A 24,565-nucleotide genomic window follows, 5' to 3' on the forward strand; every position below is an offset into this window, starting at 1 on the left:
TCCCACAGCCGATGCCATCAGAGGAAAATGAGCTTTATTTCAGTTTCGTTTATTCCGTTTAGTGCCTGCAGGGCCAGCACCGGTTTTCATGCGGAAAACATGAATAGGTACTTCGCTGTTACCACGTTACCTCGTTAAAAACACGAGGAAGAGGAAGAGGAAGAGGGCACGCCCAGCGCGGGGTCCTGTCGGATCAAACCAGAGCGCGTCGGGAATCCACGCGAACCTGGCTCAATTTATACATGGAGCAGAAAAAACGTGCAACCGAATACTATCCTGCAGGTTACTTCTTTCAACCAGAAGAACAGCGCCACCTGGTGTCTAAACAATGTAATTATGGGTTACTTTTTTCTCTTAAAGGACACTAGCAAAGTCTGTAGCACGAGCAATATTTGCATTTGCCCCATTTTCTTCCGTTGAAGACATTTCGGTTCTTTGCTTGTATTTCCTACTTCAGTTTGGAGTATGCAGATATGTCAGACAATGCTATATCTATCTATCTATAACAGTCACAGGGACATTAATTATGTGTGATCAGGAATTGAATTAAATATTCTACAGAACCAGGGAGAACTACAAAAATACATACATAAACACAAACTCTCCCAGATCGAGTAGCATAGATCAGCCCATTCTATTTCTCTTACAGGTGATTGTACTGTCATTGTCCTTCACTGAGTTTTTTAGGAGTGACATATCTCAAAGTTGAGATTAATGACTTTATCAAGAAACATTGAGAGGGGAGGGGGAGAAAGTTTCAGGATAACCAAAAAATGGTAGAGATCAAATACTGGATTTAGAGTAGTAACAAAACACAGAGCTCATGCTAACACAAGGCTTTTAATCCAGACCTCTTGAATATAAAGCAAGCCACAGATCTTTACAATTACAAGGTAATAAAATATTATACATGTTTTTGAAAAAGAAAAAAAAAACACAAAGAAAAAAAACAAACAAAAACAAACCAAAGATCCTTGTCACTTAGAGAGAAAGAGAGAGGACATAACAAAGAGTTTTCAGTTCATGAAGTTGCTGCTCCCGTTTCCTGAAGAAAGAGTCAACCAAAAAGGGTGCATTTCTCTTCCTTTTTTTTTTTTTTTTTTAAGACTTGATAAAAAGACATCTGGGTTGATCATGAGTGAGAATCAGTCCAGCTTCCCCCCAAACTGGATCCCAGCCAGTGCTGGATCTCCCAAAAGCATGATGCCGTTGCAGACGAGTCAGTCTTCCTCTGTGTTAATCTTCCTGCTACCTGTGCAGAGCGCTTTGACTTCCTTATGTAATGTAACCCCCTAACCCCACAGGACATAAGCAGGTGTGTGCGAGAAAGTGTGTGTAGGCAGGGGAAGCAGCGTCAGGTATGAACATATTTAAAATATGTACACTTCATCTTTCAGCTCGCCGTTCTTACTCCACCTGTGGAAACACACATCACATTTAGAAAGACAACAGATCTCCCTTCAGTCACTGCGTGGACAATTGTACCATGTTAAGTTTCCTATCTATGTATCTATTTGATAATGCATACATGTTTTTTCAAAAGACTAAATAATAAAGGGTGAACGAAGGGGATCATCTAATAAGCAGGAGCCTGTTTGACGGTTGCTGGTACGTTTGTTAAGTAGCTCTGAAGCACACTGCTCCTGTAGTGTGATAACCCTGCTGATTCCCTGCATGTCTGGCGTGCAGGGGAAACGCAGTGCCGTACCTAGTTGCCGTTGAGTTCCTGCGGGGGGTTGGTGCCGTCACGGTCGATGCCAGCCCTCTCTCGACTGCGGCTCTCTCTCTCCTCGTCTTCCTCATCCCGCTCTTCATTACCACTGTGGTTCTTACAGTACAGCCTGGGAAAAGAAACACAGGCAAGAGTCCATCTCACACACACCTTACAGCTTGAGAAACACTGACAAGAGTCCATCTCACACACACCTTACAGCTTGAGAAACACCGGCAAGAGTCCGGCTCACACACAGCTTACAGCTTGAGAAACACAGGCAAGAGTCCATCTCACACACACCTTACAGCTTGAGAAACACAGGCAAGACTCCATCTCACACACACACCTTACAGCTTGAGAAACACAGGCAAGAGTCCATCTCACACACACCTTACAGCTTGAGAAACACAGGCAAGTCAGTCTCTCTCTCTCTCTCTCTCTCACACACACACACACACACGTTGCAGCTTGAGAAACACAGCTAGTGAACTACACACAAAAACATTCCGTTTAAAAAACAAAGAGAGAAAGAAACCAAGTTAGAAGGGCAAGACGAAAGAGAAGAGAAAGGGAGGGCTGCCCTGCGTGGCTCACTTGTAGATGCCTCTGGCCATGTTCTCGATGTACTTGGCTTTGTCCTGCAGGCCGCAGTGATAGTGATAGGTCTTCACGCAGGCTTTGATTTCACAGCCAATGGCGGCCCCTGGCTGACTGCAGAGGGTGCATTTCTGTAAGGCACGAAAGAGAATTATTACACCTAGGCTTCCTCTGACGAGATCACAACCCTTCACATTATTAAATCTGCCTTTGTTTAATACTACAGAAGATGCATTTCCACTGCCCGCAGGTGGGCTCACACCAGCTCTTGTGCACACATTTAAAATAATCTTTTTAAATTAGCCCCTTTCCCTGTTTCAGGCCGTGCTGTAATGCTTTCCGTTCCCCATTCTCCAGAGAGCTGAATGGACCAGCTTTCATTGGAACAGCACGCTCCAAAAGCACAGTGTTGCCCAGCAGGGGGGCTCAGCAGCAGGCGTGCCCAGACACCCGGAACACCCACCATTCTCTTGCCCCGCTTGATCTCCTGGATGACGGTTTTGATCTCGAAGTTTCCAAACTCAGCCCTGGAGGTGGTGGTGAGCTGCACGGTGCCGGAGGCAAACAGCTGGAAGACAAAAACCAAAGCGAGTTACACCCGTGCTGGGTGTGCAGCACTCGCCTGTGCTGTGCTGGTTTAGACGAGACACTGAAGCCCCTTCCCTTCCTGCATGCGCTACGTACCATGCACTTGTAATGCGCTGCCACCTTCTTGGCGCTGGAGGCGTGCAGCATGCCTCGGGTCTCGTTCTCTTCCTCCCCCGCGTGGCAGAACCCACAGCGGAGGCCAGCGTCACTGGGGCTGCCTCTGAGGGGGGAGCGGTCCCGCTGCACACAAGACAGACAAACACAAACACAGCAGAACAGATTAATAACGAGGCAGACACACACAGGCAAAGGGTTAATAATGAACAGACACACACAGGCAAAGGGTTAATAATAAAGGGATAGCAGTGTGGAGTAGTGGTTAGGGCTCTGGACTCTTGACCGGAGGGTCGTGGGTTCAATCCCAGGTGGGAGGACACTGCTGCACTTTACCTAGATTGCTGCAGTAAAAACCCAACTGTATAAATGGGTAATTGTGTGTAAAAAAAAATAATGTGATATCGTGTAACAATTGTAAGTCGCCCTGGATAAGGGCGTCTGCTAAGAAATACATAATAATAATAATAAACACACACACGCAGGCAAAGGGTTAATAATGAACACACACACACACACGCAGGCAAAGGGTTAATAATGAACACACACACACACACACTCAGATTCAGATACAGAAATATTAGCATGCTGTAATTATTGGGATTTGTTTTATCGATGTGTTTGCTACCCAGGTGCAGCCTGTGGACGAGTCTGTTGTTCACTGCAGTGCTGTATGTGCAGCCAGGAGGAGGGAGGGAGGGTTTGGGAGTGAGGGGGGCGCCAGGCAGAGCCAGCGCAGAGCTCTTACATGTGACGCGCTCTCAACGTCGTCGTTGCCGTGCGAGGAGGTGGAGCGCGTGTCCTCAGACTGCCCGCGGGAGCTGGGTGCTTTGGGTCGTCCCTTCTCGAGCCGCCCCCTGCCCCTCCCCCGCGGCGGGGAGGAGTCGGAATCGTTCACACCCCCCTCCAGCTCGTCTGCAGCACGGAAGAGAAACACAGGGGGTCAGGCATGAAGCAGAAAAAAAAAAAACTCAAAGCCTCCACTGAAGACTTCCACTATAACCAAGCTAGGTTACACGCACTTACACATAGCTGGGACAACCGAGCCCAGACTGGCTATGACAAGGCATATACTAATACATTGGCAAGTGCTTTGACAAGACTATCCCATACCCCCTAAGTACAGTACACTACAAAACACAATGGCTTCTATTGGAGCAGATGTCTTATTTACAGAGATGCCCCCTGTCCCTTGAACAGGACTGTCTACACTATACACCTACCATCACTGGAGTCCTGTGTAGCACCCCGATGCTTACGGCAATAAACTCTGTCAAGGAAAAGGAACATGTAGATCTTTATATACATTTAGGAACAGCACTCGGGACTAAAGCCCTGTCTGCAGTAGACATATTTAGTAGTGATTGTAACAGTTTTACACACAAAATCATAGCACAGAATGCAAGAGGTGCGTGCAAGTCTGGTAGTTCAAGTGATTGAATTGGATGGGCTTATTGTAATGTGATGGGCTTAGCTTAGATTTAACTGGCATTCACCTATTTTTCACTGTATGTTAAGACGGGCCGTCAGCAAACGGGCCAGCTGAGAGAATATGAATACTGAGCCAAGATTTAAATCAGTTCTTAACCCTAAAAGCAACGGCTCAAAGACTGCAGTTCAGTTTTAAACGGGCCAGTCAGGTAAACAGCGCCGCCTGTCTGTCTGCACCGATGCCATATGTTTTCAAAATACAGCAGCTCTGTATTCCTGAAAGCGTTGCAGCGCCCCAGCCTGGTCCCTGCAGCGCTGCCATGCTCCTTACAGGTAGAGGCCCTGCGACGGCTTCTCTTTGACCTGAGCCTCATCCCACAGCGCACAGTAATAGTGGTAGGTCCTGCGGCACGTCTTCACGTCACAGCCGATGGTGGCTCCCGGCCGGTGGCAAGACGAGCACATCTGAGAGAAACAAACCGAACAGAGAGAACGTTTAAAACACGCACAGGAAATGGAACTGCCAACCAACTGTAGGGCCGGAAAAAAAGACCTCTCATTGCACAGCAGTTTGATCCGTCCCTGGTTCTACTAGGAGTTTAGCAGTGCACACCTGAGCTTGTTACCTATACACTGGGGCTAATCAGGCTGGTAGTAAAACAGGTGATTCAAATAGGAGTCTTATTTCCATTCCTGGAACTGTAATAAATCGTTACCCCCCCCCCCCCCCCCCCAAGGGTGAAGCTTTTAAAAGACTTTGTTTCTCATTCAAATGAAACCTGGCACTCACCAGCTTGTTCCCTCTCTTTAGCTCCTTCTTCACGTCCTCGATGGAGAAGCCTCCGATGTTCTCGCTGTCCGAGTGCGACGTCACCAGCGCAGACGAGAAGAGCTGGGAGGGCACAGGTTCATGTGTTTGCAATACAATTGCCATCGTTTTTGATTATTTTTTTTAACATCTCTGGCCATAAATTAATTTGACGGTTATAGCTTCAAGTCTTCCAGTCAAAATATCTTCCTAAAAATTCTTGCCATCGGCTACAAAAGCATTACGTCAACCAGCAAGGGAATTACGTATGCCTAACACAGTAAATACGAAGTCTGCATCTCAAATGGTTTCCGAGCGACGTGCTGTTGAACGTGCAGCAGCGTGAGCGGGCGTTGAGGGATGACCCACTTACCAGACACTTGTGATGCGCTGCCACCTTCTGGTTGTCGGACACGAGCAGCTGCCCACACTCCTTGTCCTTGCTGGTCCTACAGAAGGAACACTTCCGCAGCTTGGCAGCTCCTTTCTTCTGCCCAGCCGAGCTCGACATGGTTTGCTTCAGCACACACACACACACACAAGAGATGAAGTTACACAATGCAAAAGGAAATTCCTTTATCGCGCACACATGCACTACACACAGGACAAAGGAACACTGTTTCTGCATGTTTATATGCAACCTCAGACTGGGACCTGGGAGTCCTAGTGAGGTTCCAACGTGATTTCAGATGGCACGTGTTATCATTATTATTATTATTATTATTATTATTATTATTATTATTATTATTATTATTTATTTCTTAGCAGACACCCTTATCCAGGGCGACTTACAATTGTTACAAGTAATCACATTATTTTTACATACAATTGCCCATTTATACAGTTGGGTTTTTACTGGCGCAATCTAGGTAAAGTACCTTGCTCAAGGGTACAGCAGCAGTGTCCCCCACCTGGGATTGAACCCACGACCCTCTGGTCAAGAGTCCAGAGCCCTAACCTCTACTCCACAATGCTGCTCTGTTAACATACAGCACGAAGATGAGGCAGGACCTGGAGGTACAGCCAGGACTGAAAGGGTTAAAGAGTAAGCAGCTTTAAACTTTCACCCCCCCCTCCCCAATCCCAATCCCAATCCCAATCCCAATCCCAATCCCTTCCACTAAATCAAAGTGTGTGGCCTGTATCATGCATGCAGCCTGGGGATAACACACGGTGGCAGAGAAAGGGTTAATTTAGACCAGACAACACGTGCAATGGAACTGGGCTGAGATCATCACAGAATACATCTGGGTGACCAACACAAAGTCAATATCTACAAGTGTGCGGTCTCCACCAAGCATCAACCAGCAAAGGTCACATGACCTCAACAGGGCAACTTTATCAGGTCAGAGGTTCATGTAAAGGTCGCCAATACATCTGCCATGCTGTGCTGCTACAGCCCTGCAAATATGAAGTCGCTATCTCAAATGGTATCTGGGATATGACTTTCATACAGGGCGGTGGTGATAGCTCTCAGAATGACTGCCAGGAAAGGGTTAATTTTTCTTGTACAATGCCCAAGATCAAAGTTGACCTACAGCATCACAGAATCCAACTCTGTACCGAGTGCCGTGGCAACATCTCCAAGTTCTAGGTCTTTATCGTCCAGAAACCAAGAGAGTCACATGACCACAACATGGCAGTCTTATCAGGTCACAGGTCCGAGTGTAAGGTACCGTTAGATTGTGCCCAAGGAGGTGAACGCTTAACCCTGGAAATATCAAGTCATCTTCCGAGGCTGTTCATGAGACTGGGCGGTAGAAGAAGCGGCAGTGATTGAAGAATAACATCGACACTCTTCTTATGGTCGCTCTGTATGCCTCACTACTTTGGCTCGCCAAATATATGAGAATTGAAAACAACACACTATTAATTTTATAATGCGTACAATAATACTATTGTTGACTAGCTCTCTGAAATGTATCAACGTTATCGCTGGATGAAATCAAGCACTGGCCGTGACGAAGGCGTCGCGGGTTTAAATAAATAAATAAATAAATAAATAAATAAATAAAGGGTTAACATTTCACCTCATCCTGTAAAAAAAAATTAAAAGTTAAACAAACTAAAAATAGATATGTTATTGTAACATATTCACTTCAGTGACTTAACTAAATGGTTAAACGGTTAAGAAAAACTGCAATCACTGTCAAAATGTATTTACATGACTATTATTATTATTAATTCTAATCATTACAATTAATATTAGTAATATTAACAATGATAAGGTTATATATCGTATAGCCGCGCTGTGATATTAGACTCCACGGCTCTCGCGCGCTACTCACACAGCAACCGTCGACAAAAAAATAAAATACAAACCTCAGCGACCGACACGAAACACAAAATAACTCCACAAACACAACACTGCACTCTTAAAATGGGTCTGTATACTACATTTTAAACCCGTCCTGGGACAAATATATAAACCGCGGGATGTACATTAAAAAAACAACAACACACCAAAAATAAAAAACATTTTTTTTTTTTTTTTTTTTTTTTTAATTAAGGGGTGTGGGTTACCCCAAATGTATTTGGCTCCGGGGGCCACAACTAAACGCCCCTGCCTGTTCGGCTCGGGGGCCCACTGGATTTGATGCGACTAACAGAGCAGGCCACGGAGCGGATGGAAACACTCGGGAGTCTCGGTAGCCCATCCAATTTATTTGGTAGTAGAAATTATTTTAGAAACCTTTTTTTTTAAAAAGTCTCAAATTAAGGGGTGACCCGCTTGTCTCAGTAAAGCGCAGTCGAGCTACATCGCAACAGACGGTACCAGAAACAAGAGCGGGTGGGTGGGGGGGGGGCTCCATCACGTCCACTCATACCACAGACCCCAGTGGGACACACCACACGGTCAAACTAGCGAGAGAGGCTAACGAGGGCTGCAACTCATACCTTACCCTTCCAAGCCGTGCTAGCGTTTCACTCGCGTTGCTCCGTTGGGTGGTAGTGTAAAAAAAAATGTGTTTTTCCAATTGCGATGCGAGAGCGCTGGCGGATTGCGCGGCGTCCACTGCGTTGCAGTCAGGTGACGTTGCAAGGACAGGCTGCTCTAGCTGACGTAACCACGCACAGGATGTGACAAGCCCTGCCCGTTTGCTGCGAACACCCACGTCTAGTATGAGAGAAAACAAAAGCGAAGCTGTTTTTGCCGTCGCCATTGCAAATCATGGCAAAAGTATGCTTTAAATGTGTTGTGAGTTTGCAAACATCACCGCTTTTTCAGTGGTTTCCACAACGTAAAAGTCTAGCTGCCCATGATACTGTTGATTAATTTGTGCAAGCCGGTGTCTCACCCCAGCATAAGCTTGAAAGTAATATTAACGTTACTATAAGTTTTATAAAGTATAATATTTTGACACCGTGCAATTGCAAGGGATTCAATGAGTCGTTATTAAAAAGTTATTGCATCTGCAAATCATTTAATAGCACAGTCAGAAAACAAAGCGCAAGCCGAGTATATTTTACAGGAAATGTCGTCTCAATTGCCAACACCTAACATGGTGGCAAAGGCTTCACTTCACTCTGCCCAAAATGCATTTGAGGTCACGTGGTTCTCGCAGAGGCTTCACGCCCCTCGCTCCTTTCAATAATTTTATACAGCATGAAAGTGCGCATTTTGACAAATGAATTATTGATAAGTAGAATGAAGTATGGGCATTGCTTTGCTGTGGATAAAGTATATACGTTGTATTGCCCGTTGTACTGTCTGGTCAATACCGCTTCGATACCATACTTTGACAGTATGTTAAATATATTATGAACATCAGTAGGACCAGCAACATTATAGTAAATACGTGTAAATAATAACATATCTGTAGCTGGCCTAAAAAACAAAACATACTTGAAAAGATTTATTTCAGGCTCCATTTTGATTAACATTATAAGTCGATGTGTTTTTCACACTGCAAACTGATGAGAAGAACGTGCTTTGCTTTTTCTCTGCTTCCTAAGTTTTATCGTGCAGCTGCATTGCAAAGCAGGACCCGAGCTTCACGTGGAAGCAGCGGCGCCGTCTCGCTTCCTCGCACTCTGATTGGACCTCGGCGTTATCAATCCGCGCGCCGCTCGCTCGCGAGCTCCGCAAACACCGCCTAGCTACGGAGAGAGAGAAAGAGAGAAAGAGAGAGAAAGAGAGAGAGAGGAAGGGGCCGGACAGAAGTGAGAGACAGTTTATATGCCGAGCGGCTGTCAAGGTAAGGCTTGGGGACACATTGTATTACGTTTTTATTTTTCTTTCAACACTAGCGAACACGGAAGACGGATTTAGGTGAGTGTTCAGCGCTGTGTTTTATATTATCGGTCTGAAGCCTTGCTAAGTGTACGTGCGTCCTCCTTTATTCTCCGATTCGTCTCTTCTTTTTCAGAAAGAAAGAACATACACATTTAAAGAGTGGAAGGAAATGACATGAAAAACAGTTTTTAAACACAAAACAAATAGTCTATTAAAATGTCCTCTAATGAACTGCCTTTATTTTCGGTGTGTGTTTGTTTTGTTGTTGTATTATTAGCTGGAGTATAAAAGGTCATTTAGATAGCCGCTCAGAAAAAGTAGTTTTCATTGGTCGTATATATTTTATTATATGTATTTTTTTTCCGAAGACAATTGACTGATACCGGATATTGGTTTGGAAAAGTACCAGCTCACACACACAGACACATCTGCGCAACGTAGTAGGCAGAGACGAGGAACTCCCCTAGATAATTTAGCATTAATATCACAACAAAGAGGGGGTGACACATACCGAATTAAAAAGTAAAGGGCAGACGCTCATAAAGTCAATTAAATAGCTGCGAGCTGTGCTTTGTGTCGTGACGTTAGCCGGGGAACCAGAACAGCGTAGCGAATATAAATCTAGCGAGCGAAATAACTCTGATGCCTGAACGTTGAAAAGCCCTGCGAATGAACGAGTCAGCTGCTGCAGTCAGTACCCACACTAGATTATAATTTGTATCGTCAGTATAATAATAATAATGACTGTATAGAAGAACCTACGCAGTAACTAAAACAAACACACCAAAAAAAAGAAAGATTCGGTGGAACAGGAAACGTCGCATTGATCTGAATCTGTGTTGAACAGGACATGTTTCAGTAGGATATTACTCATTTGTAAAATTAACTCTGATGGCGGTGATTTTTAAAAAAAGAAACAAACTGATGGTTATACAAAACCGCCAGCCTATAATATACGTCGGGGAAGTGGGTTACAATAAACCACTTCACTTCAAACATGCCAGCTTTCTTAAACTGTATAATTTGGAGGTTAAAAACGCCCTTCTGTTAAAGTTTATATAAATCAATACCAGGTTCTACGCTGTGTTAAAGACGATTTCATTTTCCTTTTTGTATTGTATTCCCACCCACGGTATTGCATTGTAGTATTTCCTCACCAGAAATAGAGAACTCCCTCAATGCGACGCGCACAACGCCCTCTTTGATGAGTCGCATTCCCAGGGACGGATGTAAGTGGCGTTCTGGACCCGGGGTGCATTCACGTGTTACATAATGTAGTGATGGATTAAGTACAGTCGTCTCGCTTATCGATGACAGCTCCATTAAAGCGGAGATGCGTTAAATGCCTGCACACTCCTCATTTATGTATTGTTGTGCTTTTAATATAACCCTCGTGAAAGGAGCGTAGCATACTAACATTTTGCATTGTGATATGTAATGCCAAAACTAGATTCCAAAAAAGAACAGAGGGTGCCAGTCACTTAGGATATGACGTGTGGCAGCTATGCTGCTGCTGCTTCTATGAAGGAATGTACAAAGCCAGAAAACTGCTCTTGACTTTAAACCCCCCCCCCAAATACATGCATGCAACACATCCTTGTAGGAAACTTTAGCTTGGTATTGGGGGCTGCCTGGGGGTGGTGTACTGGATATGGATGCATTCAAGCAAATAAAGCTGTAGAAATAGCAGGGCTTTGTTAGTTAAACCTGTGAACCTGTTTGCAGATTCTGGAACATATAATAGACACACCTTTCATGAATTGTACCTCTAATGCAGGCAGAATGACAGTGATACTGTTAGCTTGCTGTAAGGACTGCAGTGCGTTACATAACTGCATAAACGTTTGTGGATAGCAATGCACATTCCCCCATTACTTCTGTATCTTGAAGGATAATAACGTAGCAGATTCATTTCACTGAAAAAGGGAGTTGTGTTAATAATTGCTGATCTAATAGTTTATTATCTTCTGCTGCCTGTTTCTGTTGCCAGTCTCAGTGGTTACTGGTAGTCACCTGGCTTCATGAATACAGATTGCAGCTTCCATCTTCACAAAGACTGCCCACACCTGCCTCCTGCAGTAGATATCTGCGCTGTACCATTGAGGGCCATTACCATTTATTGGACAGAGTCCAGGCCACACATCTGACACTGTTACTGTAGTCCAGTCATCCACAGCCTTATACAAGGAGGAGACCACAGTAGTGCTTGGAGATTGTCTCACAGACCTCCTTCAAAAACTACACATCCCACTGCTTTAGAAAAACTGCAAGTAACTGTAAAGATGCAGAAGAACAGGATGCTGTCAGGCGACAGCTTGTTTGACAAAATGCTGTCTTGCCTGTAGCAGATAAGGCAGTTTTGATGTGTGGGGGGCAATTCTAATTACAGTTACAGCACCATTGTTTTCTGAAATTGCAATCACAGTGTTATTTCTTTCAATTACAGTTAGTTATGCTGCAGTAATTACAATGCACTAAAAAGTAGCATAAACAACTCCACATATGAATACGTTTACTCTCTTTATTCTATATAACCAATCAACAATCCCAGGTACAAATAATGTTCGTATGACAAGTGTTTGGGACAGACTTACAGTTTCTGAAATGCTGTGTAATTCTGAACTATCTTTATATAATGAATTTTCTGTTAATCTAGTCAGTAACCACAGTGATCTCAGTCCGGGGCTTGTCTGTCCAGTGCTCCAGCCATACCTGCTGCTCTAATCTCTTCTGTTCTTTCATGCAGGTGTAAGTAAGCAGCCCCCTTTCTCCCCTCACGCAAAGGGCGCCATCACAGACTCCTAAACATGCCTTTCCCCTTCGGAAAATCACAGAAAAATCCTGCTGAAATCGTCAAGAGTTTAAAAGAGAACGTGGCTGTATTGGAAAAACTCGAGCCAACGGAAACCAAGAAATGTGAAAAGGTGATTTTTTTTTTTTATCTTGGGGAATCCCGTGTCCAGTTGTGATTAAACTTGGTATGGGCATTCTTGAGCATTGGTGCATCGCATCATTCTAACTTGTTCGAGTATTGATGTCACATTAACCATAGCAATCAGACCTGTTGTTGCGTGTGCCTGTATTCAAGCATATATTTGAAGCATGGGAATGTGAGGTAATACTTTCTTAACAGTACTTTGAAGATGCATAAACATCATAGCTTTTTAGCAGTGCTTTTTCTTTTTTTCAGTGTTCACAGTGCTGCTGCTGGTGGTTGTGTTTTTTGCACTTATTTTTTCCAGAGAGAAACTCAGCCCTCATTTAGGTCACTGACACGCGTCAAGCTTGATGTCACCTTCCTATTCATAAAGCACACAACAACAGTGAAACGATTGTACACAAAAATGAAACGGTGTGCGGGGGGGGGGGGGCACCAAATCACCATTTTCAGTATTACAGTTTTGGTTTTTTTTATGTATTTTTTTATATGCAAGTCAGATAAACAGGGAGCCCTGTAGTTGACTTTGTCGCAGTGTGTTTGAGCAGCGCTTCGCTCTCCCCTCCCCCCCGCAGGTGACTGAAGAGATGTCAAAGAGCCTGGCCTCCCTGAAGGAGGTCCTGTACGGCACCAGTGACAAGGAGCCGCAGACGGAGGCCGTGGCACAGCTGGCCCAGGAGCTGTACAACACCAACCTGCTGATCGCACTGATAGCTAACCTGCAGAGGATAGACTTCGAGGTGAGGGGGGTGTGAGTGAGGACAAGGGTGAGGGGGGTGTTGCATGTGTAGCACTGACCTGCTGAGCACGTCGATAGCCAACCTGAACATACTGAAGCAGCATATCCACGCTGCTGTTACCCCTACCAATACAGAACTACTACTATATTTATTTATTTATTTATTTATTTATTTATTATTATTTAGTTAGGTATTTGGTATTCTTGTGAAAATAGAAACTGCTGAGGTGCATGATGTGCATCAGGTGGTTTATAATGCTGTACGAATCGTTAAGGTAAAAAAAAAAAAAAAAAAACTGTCCAACTAATAATTTCATATGTTGTACTCAGGGCAAGAAGGACGTGGTCCAGATTTTCAGTAACATCCTGCGCAGACAGATTGGCACCCGGACCCCGACTGTGGAGTACATCTCCTCTCACACACAGATACTCTTCATGCTGCTGAAGGGGTGAGCAAGCTGGGTAAAGTACTGGTGGAGCTCCCCACTCTAACTCAACAGTCCTAGGGGTGTTGAACGCGTTATTATCTGAGCCCATCAGCAAACGCTAGCTTTAAGGGTCCGATGTTTAGGTTGAAATTCACACGTCTCTCAAATGAAATTAAATTCTGCTACCGAAATGTTACCAAATCAAAGTTGCTCGGCTCCAAAACCTAATAGATTGAATGACATTGACCTTTTGAGGTAGCTCAGGGTCATCTTTAGAAAAATCTCTGTTCACTAAACGCAGATGAGCCATGTCTCATTTGAATTTCTGTTGGCATGAAGAATCTTCATCATTCTGCCTGCCCCACACCTCAGACACCAGGAGGCTGTGTGATCCAGTGGTTAAAGAAAAGGGCTTGTAACCAGGAGGTCCCCGGTTCAAATCCCACCTCAGCCACTGACTCATTGTGTGACCCTGAGCAAGTCACTTAACCTCCTTGTGCTCCGTCTTTCGGGTGAGACGTAATTGTAAGTGACTCTGCAGCTGGATGTATAGTTCACACACCCTAGTCTCTGTAAGTCGCCTTGGATAAAGGCGTCTGCTAAATAAACAAATAATAATAATAATAATAATAAAATGCAGATTACATATTTGCATTGTTATGAAAGCGTCATCATCACTGGAATGTGCCAGTGACCTTGACCTCTAGCTTATAGTATGTTAATGTTACTGTGAAGTGAAGAATTGTTTTCTGGATCGGAGATATTAACCCTTGAAAACACGCTTTTAAAAACAGTAGCGCAGTTCTGATATTTGGATGATCAGAGGGCCTCCAGTGAGACACCAAGTAAGGGGGCAGGATGCCTTGCAGGTTCAAACGTGTTGGCAGCCCCTGGGAGCGTGGCTCGTTCTCTCCCTGACAGCCTTGTTCCCGGTGCAGGTACGAGAGTCCGGAGGTGGCTCTGAACTGCGGGATGATGCTGCGGGAGTGTCTTCGTCACGAGCCGCTGGCCCGCACCATCCTCTTCTCAGAGCAGCTGTACAACTTCTTCAGATACGTGGAGCTGTCCACCTTCGACATCGCCTCGGACGCCTTCGCCTCCTTCAAGGTGAAGCAAGGACTCCGCTTTTTAGAATTTTTTTTCTGGTGGAAGTATTCAGTTCATGCAAAATTACAGAGTAGCAGATTATGGGAAAAGTGCATGGTTAGATTATTAATAAATGTATTCCAATTTTTCTATGTAAGATAGTAGATACTGCACGTACATTAATAGATATAAAGTTACACACATATTTACAGAGCAGTTGCTCGTGCATATATGTTTTCATTTATATGTGATGCTATAAAACCTGAATGATATAATAATGAAGTGAGTATATCGGGGTGGGGTTGTGATTTCAGGGGGAGGAGGGTTGTATTGACCGAATATCTTCACCCTGTCATGCTGCTGCTGCTGCAGCATAGTGCAGCTCAATTTTACAAACTCATTTACATGGTTTAACAGTATTTGATTTCCAAATAACCCTCCGGTAACCACAGTGTCAGGTGATCAAAAGGAGAATAATACTTTGTTTAACAATACATTTTGTTTGTGCTTTTGCTTTTTTACATTTCAGGACCTGCTGACCAGGCACAAGATCATGTGTGCGGACTTCTTGGAGACAAATTATGATCGAGTAAGCCTTTTACAATCATTATTCTACACTTCTTTCTTTGTTTTCTGTCTTGTAGTATTCGCTTTCAAAGTTACATATTTATAGTGGGGTGTGTGTGTGTGTGTGTGTGTGTGTGTGTGTGTGTGTGTGTGATATATATATATATATATATACATATAAATTGTAATGATTTGTGTTTTAGGTGTTTACAGAGTATGAGAAGCTGCTGCATTCAGAAAATTACGTGACCAAACGACAGTCTTTGAAGGTACTGCTTAACTGCATTGATTACTTTGTGAGACACATATGCCATGACAACACAGTACACAGCAGCAGTGAATTGCATTACAAAAACAATACAATAGAAGGACACGTTAATAGAAGAACAGCATTCTCCAAACACCTCGTTATGGCTTTGCATGAACTCAGTTTGTCACTGATTTGTCCTCGATATTATGATTGCATTGTGGAAAATATATGGAAATATAACATGGTTGCGTCAGGTAGAAAAGTGACTGCTTGGAAGGTCTATTAAATCCTGGAACCGTAGAAATACACGGTAGACTGCAAAGTGACAACAATTCTGAAGACATGGGTAATGGTATTCAATAGTGTTGTGCTTTGTGAGAAGACGTTGGTATAAGAGACAGGGTCAGGTGTATATAATAACTTATACCATGAGCATGTGCTGCGCTTGTGATTGAATTGAATGCATGGTCTCTCTCACAGTTGCTGGGAGAGCTGCTGCTGGACCGACACAACTTCACAGTCATGACCAAGTACATCAGCCGGCCCGAGAACCTCAAGCTGATGATGAACATGCTGAGAGACAACAGCCGCAACATCCAGTTCGAGGCTTTCCATGTCTTCAAGGTGAGCCAGGGAGTGGAGCACACTGAACTGAACCAGGGGGGTGGAGCACACTGAACTGAACCAGGGGGGTGGAGCGCACCGAACTGAACCAGGGGGGGTGGAGCGCACCGAACTGAACCAGGGGGGTGGAGCGCACCGAACTGAACCAGGGGGGTGGAGCGCACCGAACTGAACCAGGGGGGTGGAGCGCACCGAACTGAACCAGGGGGGTGGAGCGCGCCGAACTGAACCAGGGGGGTGGAGCGCGCCGAACTGAACCAGGGGGGTGGAGCGCGCCGAACTGAACCAGGGGGGTGGAGCGCGCCGAACTGAACCAGGGGGGTGGAGCGCGCCGAACTGAACCAGGGGGGTGGAGCGCGCCGAACTGAACCAGGGGGGTGGAGCGCACCGAACTGAACCAGGGGGGTGGAGCGCACCGAACTGAACCAGGGGGGTGGAGCGCACCGAACTGAACCAGGGGGGTGGAGCGCACCGAACTGAACCAGGGGGGTGGAGCGCACCGAACTGAACCAGGGGGGTGGAGCGCACCGAACTGAACCAGGGGGGTGGAGCGCACCGAACTGAACCAGGGGGGTGGAGCGCACCGAACTGAACCAGGGGGGTGGAGCGCACCGAACTGAACCAGGGGGGTGGAGCGCACCGAACTGAACCAGGGGGGTGGAGCGCACCGAACTGAACCAGGGGGGTGGAGCGCACCGAACTGAACCAGGGGGGTGGAGCGCACCGAACTGAACCAGGGGGGTGGAGCGCACCGAACTGAACCAGGGGGGTGGAGCGCACCGAACTGAAAGCAGGGTTCTGAGATTATAACATTTGCACGGCAAGACGCAAGTCTCCAGCTATACAGGAGATAAATGCATTCCATGAAAAAAAGAAAAATCAATTAAAAATATATTTATTATGTGTTCATATGTTTTGTTTTTGAAGATGTTTTCAATATTTCATGCATTAAAGTGTTCAAAGGAAATCTTAAAGAAAGCACGCTCTTACCACTCTCCTTCATTGTGACCCAGGTGTTTGTTGCGAACCCCAACAAGACGCAGCCGGTGATGGACATCCTCCTGAAGAACCAGACCAAGCTGATGGAGTTCCTCAGCAAGTTCCAGTCGGACCGTTCGGACGACGAGCAGTTCTGTGACGAGAAGAACTACCTGATCAAACAGATCCGGGACCTGAAGAGACCCCCCGCGCCACAGGAGGGCTAGCCCTGATCATCCCCGCCCCCTCCTCAACCTGCCCCTGCCCCCGAGGAAACAACCTGCTCAAGCACATCCGGGCTCCGGAGAGATCCCCAGCACTGCAGGGGACCTGGCTCTGCTCAACCTGCCCCTGCCCTCTTAGCTGCTGCAAAAATCCAAGAACCCCTGGACCTGAGGAGACCACCAGGGCCACAGGAGGCCCCACTAACCCAGCCCCTGCACCCGCTGCCAAGAGAAAATCCTTCAATTCACCGTAACCAGGAGCATAACCAATAACTACAAAATATACCTCCTTCTTAGGGTGCCTGGGCTTTAAAAAAAAAATAATAATAATAATAATAATGAAACACAGCAACATGGGAGGTGTGTGCATGCTTTATGTGCAGCAGGTTATTTGAATTGTAGTATTGTATATTTTTTTAGGAAGCTTATCTCTATCTGTCAAATGCAGTGCTGTCTGCTGGGCTTTAGTCTCAATAAGGGATTGTAATTTATGTAACAGAGATGGGCAACTGTGGTCCCCAAGGGTTATTCCAGTCCAGGTTATAGAGGTGTCATTATTTACTGAAATTAGGCACTTGATCCTGATACACATGTTGGTATTTCTGTCCTTCGGTGCACACAATTGAGTGATTACCAAAGACTCTTGGATACTGTTGAGGCTGTTTAATGATTTTGCATGCACTAGAAAGCAGTGGACCTTGTTGGAACAGCAACCTGGACTGGAATAGCCCCTCTTTGCCCACCCTGGGAGGAAGGGAGATGGTCAGAGGGAGAGTAGGTGGGTTCCTGCTAAGAAGAAGTTAATTTAAGTTCCTGTTTTAACAAGTTATAAATATTATTTACATTGCTGGCCTGCACACTGTCTTGCACACTTTAGTAATATGCCTTATAGCCTCCTATCACAGTCCTGTGTGCGGCTGCAGTACCCCCCCCCCCCCCATTCAAAACAAAGGGGTCCCAACACTGAAGAGTGTCCACGAGCTGAACTGTGATTAGATACTTCATGAGCTGTGCTGGTACTGACAGGAAGAAGCACAGGTACTGGGAAGCTGTCAATTGCTTCCCCCCTGCAGCACTAAACAGTGCCGCTTGGTTCCTGCTTGCAAGCAGGGATTTGTAGAACTGTAGAAAAAGGGGCCGTGTATGAATGTCAAATACAATAACAACTTAACCTTACCAACCCTACAAAAACGAATCCGGAACTAGAATCCATTAGTAGTGTAGGGCATGATGATAAATACAAAGAACTACTGTGTAGAAAAAGCATTTTAAAGCAGCACACGAAATGTAAGGAATGTGCCCAAAAAATGCACTTTGTCAGGATGCTATAAAATATAAATGTGTGCATGCTTATAAAAAAAACAAGAAGGGTAAGAACCAACCCAATTGACCGTGCTAGCAGACACACAATGCATTACTACTAGGCAGGGTGTGATCTAGGCTGGGATTCAGCAGCCCTGCGTTTGAAAAGGACTTTGTGTGGTGGGGTGACTGCGATGTACGACACTTCCGCCTCGTTTAAGCTGCTCCCAGTGTGATTTAATGAATTGAGCATGAATACACATGGGGGCTAGGGGAGTGGAATTAAACTCGAAATGACCTGAACTGCTTCACTTAGCTGCTGCTGCTGCTGCATGCTGCTGAACCAGGACAAAACTTTGCCATGGTGTGGGAGAGGCTGCAATTACAAACCTGCAGCATGATGTTGCTGCTCTTTGTTACGCCTGAGTGTAAATCTGCGCTTTTCATTTTGGGCATTAGAAGACTGGCAATGTAATCACAGCAAGAGGAATGCTGTCCACCAGTGATTTGAAATTGCTGTTAATTAACCATTCCTTTCATGATTGTTAATAGAAATCTAGTATTGCATGCACAAGTGTGCAAACCCAGATTGTATTTGTTTTTTGGGCAAGGTCTTTTCTAACATTTCAAAATGTTCCTGGTTTAAAAAAAAACAAAACAAAGTGGTTTGAAGTAATGCTGCCTGGACAGAGTGAAGTGGAACAGTTGTGTGAGAGTGACCTGTGTGATGGCTGTAACCACACTCACACTGATGCACAAACACTTTCAATATTGAATATAGGAGCATTTTATGCACCAAAAAAAGCACCCCAAATGAAACAATGATTTGTTAATGTTTCCAGATTTTAGAAACACCACCACCTCCAGCCCCTGGTGCCACAGCCTCCTGGTGAGCACTGCCCTTGGCCAGCCTGCAGTTCCTGTAGGAACACTCGAGATATTCATTCAAAAGGCTGCTAACGGAAACAACGTGTGTTTCTTTTAAGTGCTGACAACTGAGCGCAAGCAAAACGACAAAACCCTCCAAAATAAAGACAAACATCTAAATATGCTCCGATATTAAAATGTAACGTGGTCAGATCTGGACAGTAGCTGTGTTACATTGCAATGGTGTTGCTGTCCAGGCAGCGTCTTGAGCAGTTAGCTAGTAGAGCAGAGCGTGGAGAATGCGGGACTGATCGGGACTGCATTTCTGTTATGGTTGGCACGTGATGTTTGTGCTTTACAAAGGACACCTTGTTCCCTGGCATATCCATGACCATGCCCAGTACAGTGTATGGTGTATCTGTGGTTCACAACTGTAGAAGTCCAGCTTTTAAACCAGTCCCATCAGAGCCAAATGTAAACAGGCTGACAACTGAGCCGGTCCGTGTTTTACTGAGAGTTTACTTAGTAATTTTTTTTTTTTTTTTAAAGAATTAGATTATTATTATTATTTAAACAATTTGATTATTAATATTTAGAAAAAGTCATGGGGCATCTTATGTCGACGAGATGTATAACTCAGTAGTAAATGCTGCTGTAACACAGATTTATATCAACCAAGATGGACACACTGATGTATGTATGTATGTGTGGGTGGGTGGTTTAGTGTGGAAGTAAACCCAATTCAAATATATAGGGCTCGTTTCACAGACCCTGATTGGCACTAATCTCGGATTACCTTGCCTAACATTAGGAAGTTTAAGATTGGTGTGAAACTAGCCATGTATGTATAAATGGGGGGGTGTTTGTAGTACTAATTCTCTTGCTTTTTACCTTTTTAACATAATAATAATAAGCAACTACAGTTCTGCAAACTGCTACCTTTGTTTCTGCCATTGTTGATGGCTTTCCTGTCTCCAAACATTGCCTGTTGGGGAGCTAATGACTTGTACATAATGTTTATTTTATGTGGTGATACGATGGTGTTGGAAGTATATTTAAGAAAATAAAATTCCTTTCATACCTGTTTTACAATCGTTTCTTTCTAATATTTTGTATACACTTGTAAAATAACTGTTCTCAATCTGTGCTGCATCTCCTCTTCTATGACTCCGGTCCACCTTGGTTCAGAACCTTACTGGTGTTCAGTGTAGGACGAGGATGCAGGAAACCCTGGTCCTACTAGCTAGGGTGGGGGTCTGCTGTGTATGGATGTGTGTGCCAGACCTCCTGTGTAATTCAGCAGAGGAATCAATGTCATGACTGATATATTTATATCTTCAATACGCGAGTGTTCCTTACTCTAACACCGATGGGGCCACCATACTTTTACTATATCAAAAATAAAAGCACTCGAGGGTTCAATAAAAAATATCACTTTTATTCAAATATGCTGAAACAATGTACCAAGACAGCAACGCTTGGAAAATCCATCGTGAAAACCTGTTAGAATTTCAGGAAGCCCTTGATCCAAAAGCCCCAACAAATCACATCTGAAGACTCTGCCGTTGTGCAGTCTTTACAGAAGAGAGTGACAGGATCAGAGAAACAAACACAACCGGCACATAGTTTTACCTAAATGGATATTTTCAAGCTAATCCTCCCTTTGCTTCTACACTATAATATCGCATTACATTATTTGGGTGCCCGTGAGAGCGGTCTATGATTTCTTGGTCCTGTCAATATCATCAACGTGATGAAGACTCGCAAGAAAGTTAAGTCACTTGACAAAGTGTAGATTCCAACATGTGTGCAAAGTGATAATGATTATGATTGACTAGTTTGTTGTTGCCCCTTTACAGCAAATGTCTATTTCCGGATCAGCTCTACTCAAACTTAGCAGTGAAGGTGTCCTGCATCTCCTGGGCAGGTAAGCTAGCAAAGTGCCTCCTGAGCAACTCCAAGGCATTCAGGCTCCGGCCGTGCCTCTGTTTCTCCACAGCAAGCTCGCTTCGGGCAGCCTCCAGGTCCCTCTGCAGCCTCCTGACGGCCGCCTCGCGCTGCACCTGTGCCAGCTCCTCCTGCCTCAGCCTCTCTGCCTCCTTCTCCTGTCTCAACCTCCCCAGCTCTGCGGCCAGCTCCCTGTTGTGCAGGGTGAGCTCCTGGATTTCCGACCTGGCTTTCTGCAGCTCCTGGGCCAGGCCTCGGGAGTGGGCTGCCCTCTCCCGCACCTCTCGTGCCAGGGCCTCCAGTCTGGCGTCTCTCCTGCCAGCTTCCCTCTGAAGCGTCTGTAGATGCAGGGCCCTGCGTTCGTTCTGCTGCTGGGCGCTGGCCAGGTCCCTCTCCCTGGACCCCAGAGCCTGCTCCAGCGACCCTCGCTCGCCACGCTGCTTTTCAATCTCTTCCAGAGCCTCAGCCAGGCGGGTTTCCAGCCGTCGGCGCTCCGAGTCTCCCTGGCGCATCTCCTGCCGCAGAGCGGACAGCTCCTGCGCAGTCCAGATGCATGGCTCCATCACTTCTCTGGCACGCTCCTCTTTTGAGGCAGGCTCCGTGCTGTTCTCTGAGGCAGTGGTGGTGGTGGTGGTGGTGGGGACAGTGGAGGACAGCTCCACCTTGGTTCTTCTCTGAGGTTCCCAAACTATCCTCTTCGCTAGGCGGTCCCTCCTGTCCTGTCTCTCCCCCTCCTGCAGCTCTCTCAGTGCCCCCCGATAGATCTCCTGAACTCGCTCTGTTCTCTGGGCAGCCAGCTTCTCAGACAGCAGGAGAGGGGGTCGTGTCCCGGGGGCGAGGCTGTTCTCTAGCAGGTCCAGCGCAGTGAAGCGAGGGGGGAACAGCTGAGCCACCCAGTGAGGCTCCCCCTCCTTCTCCCTGTTCTCAGTATCTTCCATTGCTTCACTCTTAATACTTTCTACCTGTCGGTAATGGAAAAAAAATCCATTACATTAAAGCCATAAAACCTCAATCACCATACAGCGTGAGCGAATTATTTTCTAAATGTTTGTCTTTTGATAATTTAGAGTAGTTCATGTATACAAAACTACAAACAGGTCGGTTGAAGGAATATACAGTAGCTTGCTGTTAGCTATCAGCCTGCTAAATGTTCGGCATTACGCTGAAACTGGCCGCTGAGAGGCAGACACTTACAGTCATTGAGAACACAACACACGGTATATTGTCTTTTGTTTTGAGGTCGTACAAACTGGCAGAACGGAACCGATACCTTAAATCTACTATCAATTATTTTTCCAGTTATTACACTGCAGTATTATCAAACACAATATCCCGGAAGAACTGTCATCTGTAAAAACAAAATACATGAGGACGAATTCCAGGAGCTAGTGATTCAAAATAAACATTACATTTAATAATTATACGTAATTATTCCCAAATTAAAAACGGGGTCCTGGACCATGTATTTACTTTACATGCAGAGAAACGCCAAACGCATACCAGTATACTTTACGACACTGAAACTCGCCTCGGTAATTCGTGTTTCATGTAATCAAACCTGCAACAGAAAATGCATGCTACATAAAACGTGTGTGTATTTACATATTAAAAAAAACATTTTATGTATATAAACTCCACGCAATGCCTCGTATCCATAGAGACGCGTACCTCACGTAAACCGTCGAAACGTTTACGTTTTCCTCCTCTCCTATCACCACCAACTATGTGAATAAATCAGAGTGGCTCCTCTCTCCACAGAGTAAGAGTTAGTTGTTCTTCTAGCGCCCTCTAGTGGAGTGGATGCTGCATGTACAATCACGAGTGAAGCGTAAAATCTAAATGACCATAATAGTAAATACGACTACTGTGCTACAGTTTACACGAACCCCACAACTGCGTATAATACTGATCTTCCATTGGGGACACGCATCACAGAAAAAGCATTGAAATGCATCTAAACAAAAATAACGACTTGAAATGCTAATGTTGAAAAGGTGTAACACTGCAAAATAACTAAGATTAGACGCACCCAAGGATAAAAACCAATCGAACCATTAAATATATCAAATAAAATCTGGGAAAAAACTGAACGGTGGGAGCTGAGTTTTTATAGGTGATTATCTTAACAATATCCCCATTTCAACATTACAATTGAATTGGTTCACTTTTCAACGCACACACACATGAAAATAAATCGTATTTATTTTAAGGTGATAACAGCCTGTTGAGCAATCTTGAATCGTACATTTAATTATAGTCGTTTTAAAGACAGATTTTACAAATAAATGAATATAAAAAGTCATTGTGTTGGCCCTTTGTTCCCAGCCGCCTCGACCAACACGCAGGAAGTGGGGTGAAGGGGCGCGAGGTCCGGAGTGGGGGTAGGGAGGGACGGTCGGGGCTCGGGCTGTTATCCTGCTGCGGGTCGGTGAGGCTGCAGTGTGCGTGGAGATGCTCTGTCCTGCAGCCGTGCCACCCGGCCCGCCTGCACTGGGGTCCAAAACAGCAAGCTGGAGTCTCCACGACATTCCAAAAAAAAGTAAGGCGAATGAATGAATGAATGAATGGCATTTTGAATTGCTGTGCACTCGTTTGTTAATTGCTTGAGCATATTAACACAAATTAAAGTTATTCAGATCAAAACTGTATTAATGAAACAAACAGAGGAAGGGACCGTTTACAGATTGAGGCAGTCTTAAATTACAGATGAAAGGAGTGCCATGTTTTAATTAATAATGACAGCGTAATTAAAACCAGCGCTCACACCAGTAGAAGGCATGGGCGCCTCCTTACAGCATCAATAGCAGCTGTCTGTGAGGGTTCATGCTAATGATACTGCCGGTAAAAAAACTAATGAACAAAACCACTGCTTAACATCAGCGCTGAAGAAGGGAAGTGCTTCTATTGTTTTTCCCTTCAGCATGAAGAGAAACGGGCAGCTCCGTCCAGTTTGTTTTGCGCTGCTGAAGCAGACTCCGCAATCCTACTGGCAGCGTCTGTCCTGCACTGCAAAGAGATTGCCGTGATAATGTGATAGACATGCAAGTCGAAAGAAATACTCAACGCTCTCTGAATTCGTTAGACTCGCAACATTTCATGTGTGGGGTTAATTTTTTTCCAACAAAA

The 24,565-nt window shown here is 45.1% G+C and overlaps 3 protein-coding genes across 8 annotated transcripts; 1 reads left to right on the forward strand and 2 right to left on the reverse strand.

The window, feature by feature from the left end:
• Positions 1 to 821: 821 nt before the first annotated feature.
• Positions 822 to 8,717, reverse strand: LOC117963292 (PHD finger protein 6-like). 3 transcript variants are annotated; one of them, XM_058989437.1, is made up of 11 exons: positions 8,156 to 8,717; positions 5,626 to 5,769; positions 5,235 to 5,336; positions 4,776 to 4,909; positions 4,237 to 4,283; positions 3,762 to 3,928; positions 2,996 to 3,139; positions 2,775 to 2,879; positions 2,309 to 2,442; positions 1,709 to 1,841; positions 822 to 1,416 (listed from the first exon to the last, which is right to left on the reverse strand). In XM_058989437.1, the coding sequence occupies exons 1-10, from the start codon at positions 8,414 to 8,416 to the stop codon at positions 1,709 to 1,711; spliced, it is 1,371 nt and encodes a 456-aa protein (XP_058845420.1). In that variant the 5' UTR covers positions 8,417 to 8,717; the 3' UTR covers positions 822 to 1,416. The 3 variants fall into 3 exon arrangements, with proteins under 3 accessions (XP_058845420.1, XP_058845421.1, XP_058845422.1); XM_058989438.1 differs by having other exon boundaries at positions 8,151 to 8,717; XM_058989439.1 differs by lacking the exon at positions 8,156 to 8,717 and adding an exon at positions 6,131 to 6,230.
• Positions 8,718 to 9,195: 478 nt separating this feature from the next.
• LOC117412469 (calcium-binding protein 39-like) lies at positions 9,196 to 20,578 on the forward strand. 2 transcript variants are annotated; one of them, XM_034904037.2, is made up of 9 exons: positions 9,196 to 9,525; positions 12,236 to 12,413; positions 13,003 to 13,167; positions 13,497 to 13,615; positions 14,533 to 14,701; positions 15,210 to 15,269; positions 15,451 to 15,516; positions 15,978 to 16,121; positions 17,135 to 20,578. In XM_034904037.2, exons 2-9 carry the CDS (start codon positions 12,297 to 12,299, stop codon positions 17,324 to 17,326), a joined length of 1,032 nt encoding a protein of 343 aa, XP_034759928.1. In that variant the 5' UTR covers positions 9,196 to 9,525; positions 12,236 to 12,296; the 3' UTR covers positions 17,327 to 20,578. The 2 variants fall into 2 exon arrangements, with proteins under 2 accessions (XP_034759928.1, XP_034759927.1); XM_034904036.2 differs by having other exon boundaries at positions 9,197 to 9,451.
• Positions 20,579 to 20,909: 331 nt separating this feature from the next.
• LOC117963420 (coiled-coil domain-containing protein 160 homolog) lies at positions 20,910 to 23,180 on the reverse strand. 3 transcript variants are annotated; one of them, XM_058989440.1, is made up of 2 exons: positions 23,108 to 23,180; positions 20,910 to 22,401 (listed from the first exon to the last, which is right to left on the reverse strand). In XM_058989440.1, the coding sequence occupies exon 2, from the start codon at positions 22,375 to 22,377 to the stop codon at positions 21,376 to 21,378; it is 1,002 nt and encodes a 333-aa protein (XP_058845423.1). In that variant the 5' UTR covers positions 22,378 to 22,401; positions 23,108 to 23,180; the 3' UTR covers positions 20,910 to 21,375. The 3 variants fall into 3 exon arrangements, with proteins under 3 accessions (XP_058845423.1, XP_058845424.1, XP_034759342.2); XM_058989441.1 differs by lacking the exon at positions 23,108 to 23,180 and adding an exon at positions 22,968 to 23,101; XM_034903451.2 differs by lacking the exon at positions 23,108 to 23,180 and adding an exon at positions 22,940 to 23,101.
• Positions 23,181 to 24,565: the final 1,385 nt, after the last annotated feature.

Source organism: Acipenser ruthenus, chromosome 16 (genome assembly GCF_902713425.1).
Source record: "Acipenser ruthenus chromosome 16, fAciRut3.2 maternal haplotype, whole genome shotgun sequence".
Classification (NCBI taxonomy): Eukaryota; Metazoa; Chordata; class Actinopteri; order Acipenseriformes; family Acipenseridae; genus Acipenser; species Acipenser ruthenus.

Coding starts and splice junctions, on each gene's coding strand:
- LOC117963420 (XM_058989440.1), bottom strand. CDS start 22,377: ATGGAAGATACTGAGAACAGGGAGAAGGAGGGGGAGCCTCACTGGGTG.
- LOC117412469 (XM_034904037.2), top strand. CDS start 12,297: ATGCCTTTCCCCTTCGGAAAATCACAGAAAAATCCTGCTGAAATCGTC. Junction 12,414..13,002: donor AAACCAAGAAATGTGAAAAG/GTGATTTTTTTT, acceptor TCCCCCCCGCAG/GTGACTGAAGAGATGTCAAA. Junction 13,616..14,532: donor CTCTTCATGCTGCTGAAGGG/GTGAGCAAGCTG, acceptor TTCCCGGTGCAG/GTACGAGAGTCCGGAGGTGG.
- LOC117963292 (XM_058989437.1), bottom strand. CDS start 8,416: ATGGCGACGGCAAAAACAGCTTCGCTTTTGTTTTCTCTCATACTAGAC. Junction 4,910..5,234: donor TAAAGAGAGGGAACAAGCTG/GTGAGTGCCAGG, acceptor TGTTTCTCTCAG/ATGTGCTCGTCTTGCCACCG. Junction 4,284..4,775: donor CCGTCGCAGGGCCTCTACCT/GTAAGGAGCATG, acceptor TTTCCTTGACAG/AGTTTATTGCCGTAAGCATC.